The sequence below is a fragment of the Corvus brachyrhynchos genome, unplaced genomic scaffold (assembly GCF_000691975.1).
Source record: "Corvus brachyrhynchos isolate BGI_N302 unplaced genomic scaffold, ASM69197v1 scaffold3, whole genome shotgun sequence".
Classification (NCBI taxonomy): domain Eukaryota; kingdom Metazoa; phylum Chordata; class Aves; order Passeriformes; family Corvidae; genus Corvus; species Corvus brachyrhynchos.
The window spans coordinates 12,706,886-12,714,923 of record NW_008237619.1 but is presented as its reverse complement, the minus strand read 5'-3'; the positions used below and the strand labels follow the sequence as shown (position 1 = coordinate 12,714,923).

The 8,038-nt window shown below is 38.7% G+C and overlaps 1 protein-coding gene across 1 annotated transcript in view; it reads left to right on the top strand.

Moving 5' to 3' along the window:
- The window catches only part of MAN1A2 (mannosidase alpha class 1A member 2), a 138,714-nt gene that overhangs the window by 110,617 nt on the left and 20,059 nt on the right, over positions 1–8,038 (top strand). Inside the window, exons 11-12 of the mRNA XM_017731655.1 lie at positions 1–104; positions 5,956–6,175. Of these exons, the coding sequence (XP_017587144.1) occupies positions 1–104; positions 5,956–6,175 (324 nt within the window). The remainder of the gene's footprint in view (positions 105–5,955; positions 6,176–8,038) is intronic.

Sequence of the window (8,038 nt, the reverse complement as noted above, 5' to 3'; positions counted from 1 at the left end):
TGGGCGGGCTGGGAGACAGTTTTTATGAATATTTATTGAAAGCATGGCTTATGTCAGACAAGACGGACACGGAGGCAAGGAAAATGTACGACGATGCAATCGAGGTGATTATAATTCATTGAGTTTTCCAATACAGTGGAACCATCTTTAATGATTTTAAGAAAATTAAATTTAAAAAAAAAACCAAAAAACTAGGCAGGAAAACCACCACCAACCACAGGACTTGTTTTGATTATGTAAGTTTAAGAAATCAAGTGATGAATAATACTAGCTTTCACTCTGAGTAGTTCAAAAAGTATTATTGTGGAATACATGTGATGCAGATTATTGTGCTAAAAATAATCAGCTTGTCCCAAATGATGTAATGTAAAAGCCCAAGCTCTCATTTATTAGATCCAGCAACCTTGAGATGTGTGCAGAACAAATCAAGTCACTTTTTTCCAGTGTTGAGAATTCATCATTCTAGGACCTGAAGTCCCAAATAGTTTTATTCTTTGCATTATTTTCTAAGGCATTTACATGTTATATTCCATATTTATCTTGTAAAATACAGTCCATAGTGCTTTCTTGCTCTGTGGTTCTTTTGTGATACGGTCTTACTCCCTGTCACAGATCAAGACGTGCTTCCCCAGGCAGGGCAGTACTGCAAGATGGTTCCATGGGATTTGGGGTGGGGGCCTTTCTGTGGTGGCTCTGAGCTTTTTGCTGCCCAGCTCCTACTTTCCCAGTTTCCCCATCCTCTCTTAGCAGCATCTCTTAGTGGTGCCCACTATGCCACCATTCCTCTGCTGCAGTTTAGACACATAGAGAGTAACTGAGCTGGTTTGAGTCATGTGCTGTGGTACCAACAGCAGCAGGGACTGTGTAGTCTCATCCAGTTGCAGACGTGTGGTTGGTGCCTAATGTATTCCATGATCTGTGCATGCCCTGTTGCTTTCAACATAAGTTTTTAAAGCCTAGTTGTAGTGCAGTCAGACTTCTAAAGGAAAACACCTGTTCCTGGAGTTCTCAAAAGTCACATTTTTAAAGATATATAATGAAAGTTCTAGTACAAAATTGCTTTGAAGCTGTAATATTTCTTATTCCTGATCTGAATCTGATTACATTTGACTTCCAGGTGCTTTGACTTTTTCCTTCTCTGCATTGTTTTAGTGGGTTATCTGCACCATGTAGCTGGTTACTATCAAATGTACAGTAGGCATTCTCTCCTGAAGGAAAAATGCTGTTTTTTTTATTTTTGGTCTCACAATATAAAACAGATTTTGAATTATTTCTTAACCTTTTTTCTATGTACTTTCCAGCATCTTCAGTATGGAGACAGCAATGTAAGCGTTCTTCTAATGTGATTCTTCTAACTGATTCCTTCTCAGTTTTCTCCTCTTCATCCAGCCAGGAGCGCTATTTGCACTCTTAACCTTTGCCTCACACAATCATCCACTTTCCAGTTGCTTTATTCTGAAGGTGGTTATAATCTTTTTGATTTACTGCTTCCCTACCACTGTGATTTACATTCCTGATTCCTCAGTGTTTGACCTTACACTTATCTCTATTACAACACATTGTTCAGGCAAAACCCGTTTTGTCACCTGTTCTGAGTGATTTTACAGAACTGACTTTTTCTTTGTCATTATCTATAGTTCCATCAATTTTTGTGTTATCTGCAATTTTTTTCTAGCATTTTTCTTGGAGATCATTGTTAGAAATACTGGCCAGTATTGAATAAAGTATCTATGCAGAATCTTCATGGGATAAGGATTTTTTCACAATTTTTTTTTTTTTTTTTTTACTTTGAACCGTTCTAGCAAACCAGCTTTTAATCCACTTCATATTTGCTGCCTTGAATTTGTTTAGGACTAATATTTTGTAAAATGCCAAGAAATTCCCCAAATCCATGATATTCCTAGTATCAGCATGCACATACCAATCAAACATTTATTTTTGAAACCACATCATTCATTTTATTTGATTGTTGTATTAACTTTTTAAACTACTGATAAAGCATTGTCTGCTTCCCAGTCCTTTTGAACTTCCTTAGTTTTCCAGGGTTTGTTAAATTCTACATTACTAGTTCAAAACATTAGTTGTGTATTTTTAATAGACTAAAATACAGCTTATTGGGTCCTGTGTGTTTAAAAATGTTTAGCAGTTGATATCTAACATCCATTGTGGTTACTGTTGAAATATTTTACTCTGATTCTTGAACTGTGAGCACTTCAAAATTAGAGGAAATAAACTCTCCTATTCATCTTCTTCCCTGTAAACCATCTTGCAGACATTTTGCATGGGCAAATCTGAATGGAGACAGAGCAAAGCAAATTTGGGATCAGGTTGCAAACACAGTGTGGATAGGAGGGAGAAAAAGCCAAGCTGCCCCTGCTTCCTGTGTGAAATTACCTGCATCAGAGGGTTCCTTCAGCTTTTTCTCAGCTAAATCCACCCTGTACATTTGAGTCTGCATGAACTGTACTGATTCATGTGCTGTGGAACATACTCTGTTTCAGGGTTTGTGTCTCTCCCAGGTGCTACTTGACATTGAAAGACATGGGCAAAGAGTCATTAAGTAGGATTTGCTTTGCATAACTGCAATGTGAGCTTTTATTTTAAATATTTTTAAGAGGCCATGCCCTTAACATTCTTTTGTTCTTGCCTATAATATAGGCCTTCCTCCACAGTCCATAGCTAACGCTTCTTATTCTTTGTTTTTCAAAATGTGGAGCAGAAGTTCTTTGCATCATTTATGCAAGCAAGGGGAAAGGTGTAGCATGCATTCCTCCCACTCACAGCGCAGTGTTGGAAATGTTCTCATCACCCACCAGTCTAAAAGAATGTCCCTGTCCAGCCACACTTCACTCCCTTATCTTATTACAGCAGGATGAGTGGAAGATGGACAACATAACCTCACTCCAAAGTCTTGCAGCAGACAGTGATATCTCATTCCTTGGAGCTATCATGGGGAAGAAAAATGCAGCATCTGTTCTTCAGATGTCATGGTTTCCGATCCGTGGCATATGAAGTCTTATCCAGGTCACCACATACTTCCTAACAGGAATACAAACAAGTTGCATATCCAAAACCCTTCTGTGTATAACATGGGCGCAGTCTTCCACTGTAAAGGACACTTCATTGCCATGTCCCAGTATGTAAATTCACAGCTGTGATAAAAGCTGAAATTGTGAAACTAGTTGGGAAATTTTTGTGGTAATAAAAACTGAGGATGGGCCTCTTAACTTTGCTTTCAACATCATCATGTGGGCCTTCCAGCTAGTCTGGTTTCAAGTGTTTTTCTCACATCAGCTGGAACATAGGTAAGCTTCCCTTTGATCTGCTGCCTTGAGTAGTCTAATCTGTTAGGCTCATAAATTTGATCCTCAGTCTTTCTTACTGCACAGCATTAGGTAGCTAAAAGAAGGATTCAGCAGTGTGCTTGGCTGTCACAACATAGCAAGTACTGCTGCAAGACAGCTCAGAAAATGCTATTTTTTGTAGTCATGAAAAGCACATGAACTTCAGATAGAGAACATTGAGTTTTTGCATAGAATCACAGAATGCCCTGAATAGCAAGGGACCCTCAGGAATCATCGAGTCCAGCTCCTGGCCCTGCACAGGACACCCCAAGGGTCACACCATATGCCTGAGTGTTGTCAAAACACTTCCTGAACTCTGTCAGGGTTGGTGCTGTGACCGTTTCCCTGGGGAACCTGTTTCAGTGCCCAACCACCCTCTGGGTGAAGAACCTTTTCCTGCTATCCAACCTAAACCTCCACTGCCACAGCTTCAGGCCATTCCCTCACATCCTGTCACTGGTCACAAGAGTGAAGAGGTCAGTGCCTTTCCCTCTGCTGCCCCTCGTGAGGATGTTGAAGACTGCAATGAGGTGTCCCCTCAGTCTCTTCTCTAGGCTGAACAAACCAAGTGACCTCAGCCACCCCTATGGCTCAGGCATTTCACAGACTGAGGAAACATCTTCCATTAGTTAATCTCTTAGTTGATGTGAATTAAATCTTCTCTTTGGGAATTGGGGTATACATGTCCACTCTGGTACGTGTGTACTCCTTGTAGTCCAGCTGGATGTCATTGCTTTGCAGTACCTATTGCAGTGCTCTGTGGCCCCAGCCATCCAGCCCAGGATGCAAATGCCACATCTATCCCAACCTGCACAAACTTTTCTTATCTGCTAGGCAGTGCTCTGAACAATGCCCAGCTGTCCCTTGTTAATTACTGTAAATATTAATTTTCATTTTTCTGTGGTTGGTAGGCAGCGGGTTGTTGAATATTAAAGTATTTTGAGAGAGTTGCATTTATTTTCTTCTTGAGATGCTTCCTTTGTGACTCTCAGAATCGAACCTAGTAATTAAGTAGCTGATAGAACTTGATTTTCAGATTTCAAAAACTACCCCTTCTACCAGGCAGTTATTTTCAAATTCAGAAGATGTGTTTTCTGCTCAGAAGAGGAGCATGTTGCACCTAAAACATGCTCTTCAGTCAAACCATGAAAGCAAGTCTGGAGTAGAGGAGTAGCTCATGGAGAAGGGTATAAATTTAGCCTTTGTTGGCTATCCTGGTGCTAACCACAGCAATTTTGTCCCACTGGAAATGCTTCTGCAACCATTTACTCCTCAACAGTTACGAAGTTATGGGAAGATACAATTGAAAAATAAACCATAACACTTAACATTTTAACCATTAACCACTTAACATTTGGGGAAAAATGCTTTCCTCTAAGAAATAAAGAATCCATATGCTTTTGTGCCTTCTTGCTCTTCATGGTTAAAGTGGCTTTCTTTCAAAGAGGACTCAACTTTTATGTACCGTATGGTCGAGAAACATCAGTTTTGTCACAGTCTAGAGTAATGGAATCAACAGAGTTAATGCTCCAGATCTTAGAATCCTTCTCAGTGGCAGTTTTCAGCAGATCAAATATTTCCTGTACTAGTACTTTCAGAACCAATGAGGCTTGTACATTTAACCACCCCAGGCTCCTTTAGCAGCAGAAGGCAGTCATCAATGCCAGTTTGCATGATGGTTAGACAACCACCCTGGCTGCTGTCAGAGCCCTACTGGTTTCTGCTCTGTCAGTAATTTCTGCGTTCTTCTTGCTGGATCCTGCCATGAGCACAAATCTCAGATCTGTCAGTGGTATTAGTGAAGGAATTAACCCGATAGGAATGCAGACCAGCACTTCTCTTTCATTGCTTTCTCATTGTCTAATGCTAGACATAGTAAATACTGCAGTAGGTTGGTGGGAATTGTGATCCTCTCTGAAAGAGGCTTAAGCAAATGTTGTTCCATCTAGTTTGCAAACTCTGGAAAGTTAGGTCAGCTATTCTCCTTCTAAGAGAAGGATGCCATTTGTAAGTCACAAGCAACAACATATATTGGTACAAAAGTGCAAAAAGAAAGCAGCAGTTGCCTCACATATAAAATAATAAAGTTTTTTGTTAACAGCTGCTCTAACACCCATTGTTTGAGAATGTGCAATCAGAAAGCTGCTATGGAGAAGCTAGAAAGGGGCTGGAGCATTCCTGTCACCTCCTGTTAAAGACTGACTGAGAGTACAGATTTGCATATATTGCTGACCAAAAGTTTCCAATATGAATGTGTTTTCTGAGTACTCACAGAGCGCACAGAGCAACAAATAGGTACTTCCCAGAGTTAACATTTAGACAAATACTGTTTGAGCCATAAAATAAGTGTGAATTCTCTACTAAAAGTACAGTGTTTTCTATGTTGTGATTTTCCTATGTTAGATGTCATTAGCATTATTAGCAGTTAGGGTATTATTTTGTGTGCTTTGAAATTATATTCTTATAGCTGTTTGTTCCTGTAGGGCTCAGAAGTGAATTTGAAAGAAAACTACTCTTGTTTTGAAAACAGTACTTTGTTCTATAAAGGAATGTTAATGTGTAAAACTTGGATGTGAAACAGCATTTGAAAGTTCTCTTAATCTCTTTGTAGGCCATAGAAAAACATCTCATCAGAAAGTCCAATGGAGGACTGACCTTCATTGGGGAGTGGAAGAACGGGCATCTTGAAAGAAAGATGGGCCATTTGACCTGTTTTGCAGGGGGAATGTTTGCCCTTGGAGCAGATGGTTCCAGAGATGATAAAGCTGGACATTATTTGCAGCTTGGAGCTGAAATTGCACATACATGTCATGAGTCATATGACAGGACAAGTAAGACCTATTGTTAATCTAACCATTTCAATAGTTGGAATACAGCGACTGTTGTAATTATTTTTAGGATTTGTTATGGACCTTGTCTAACATACACTGGTTTTATACCAGTATGAATTTTTAATATTCTTGTATTTACTTCTGCTCTACATCATGGTGAGTAAATGTAAACCCAGACTTTATGGTTCCTTCATGCATGTTTGTCCTTATTTTTGGATCAGTCAGCTAAGATAGGTTATATGGGTATGGGGAGGAAAGAATTTGTGTGAGCTCTTGTCACACAGATATATAGGGAAGTGTTTCATTTCATATATACTCTTCTTACAGTTGAGGGAAAAATTTGAAAATAGGCTTTTTCCTGGTTTTAGTAATAGTGCATTCTGGGTAAGTACAATTAAATAAGAGAGGATGAAGACTACTGTGTGGACTGTGAGGTCAAAGGCTTGACTAGTGAGGAGGCAGCATCAGACTTCATTGTTGGGCTGGAAGTTTCTCAAGGTCAGTCTTTTGGACCAGGATTATTTTAGATCTTTAGTAGTGACCTTGATGCTTGAAGTTGAAATGTACTGATTATGCTTAGGGTGGCCATAAAGTTGTAAGACATAATTAAAATGGAAGAGTCTCAGAACAGTAAGCAGGAAGATCTTGAGAACTGGACTATCAGAAATAAGAAGTTCACTAGAAAAAGTCAGGAGCTCTTTGTCTGAATGTGAGTTGAAAAATGTCCTGGTCTGTATCAGATGAAGAATTTTCAGCAGAGATTAGATAATATTAAGACTGCCTTAGAAGACGTGTAATTTGTCACCCAGAATACTCGGTATAAATCTGAATTTCTAGCAGAACAAATGCAGAAAAGGACCAACAGAATGAATAGAGAGACAGAGCTTTTATGTTACAGTGGGGAAAATACAAGAGATTGGTCTGCTCAGGCTAGAAAAATAATACTGAAGAAAGGAAAAAATTTATTGCCATCTCAAGGGGTAAACACTGAAGAGAAATAGTTATTTTAAGACATAAAAGAACGCAGTTGTAACAAGAGCAAGATTTTTAAGCTTGCTGTGAATAAATGTAGGTTGGAAATTGGAAATGGTTTTGCATAGCCATCAGAGAACTGAGCTTCTGAAATACCTCCCCAGTAGAAATAATGGTAACTAAAACGAAAGCAGTTTTAAGATGAGAATTCATGTATTTATTCACAGGATTACATTGTATCGTTGTATAGTTGCCTGTCTTTTTAAATAATTCAGTCACACAAGCGATAATTTCGTTTGGGTAGCAACAGCATTTGAAAAAGGAAAAGAAAAAAATATGAGTATGCTTAAGAAGAAAGGTAGGACATAGTAGCTATTGTTGCATTCTGAAAAAAATGCATTTAAATGTTTAATTTGGCATTTAAAAATAAGCAATGTTAAATTTACAGTTGTTTGAGCAGACCTAATTTTATTCCTTCAGATGTTTATTCTGTACCCTAAATAAGTCAAAAGATGGGGGAGATAAATTTTTTGATTACATATTTAATGACTGCATAAGAACACATGAGCAAGAAAGACTGAAAGCTGTACAGACAGCTATATATTTACAGTGCCCTCATTTTCTTTTGTTCAGTCATGCAGTCCCAGGAATGTGGATTGTTTGTGTTTGGATGTTTTGGTTTTAGTTTTCTGGACTGATTTTTCAAAGAAAATTAAGAACTTATATGTGCCAAATGTCAATTTCTTCATTCTGTTTTAACAGCAGTATTTGAGACATAGTTGTACACTTTAATGACAGAACTGGCTGATGGCAGAAAAAACATCTTTAAGAGGGCAGACAATCATCCTGGTTCAGCTAACAGGTTTATGGTTCAGCAGGTGGAGAGGAATG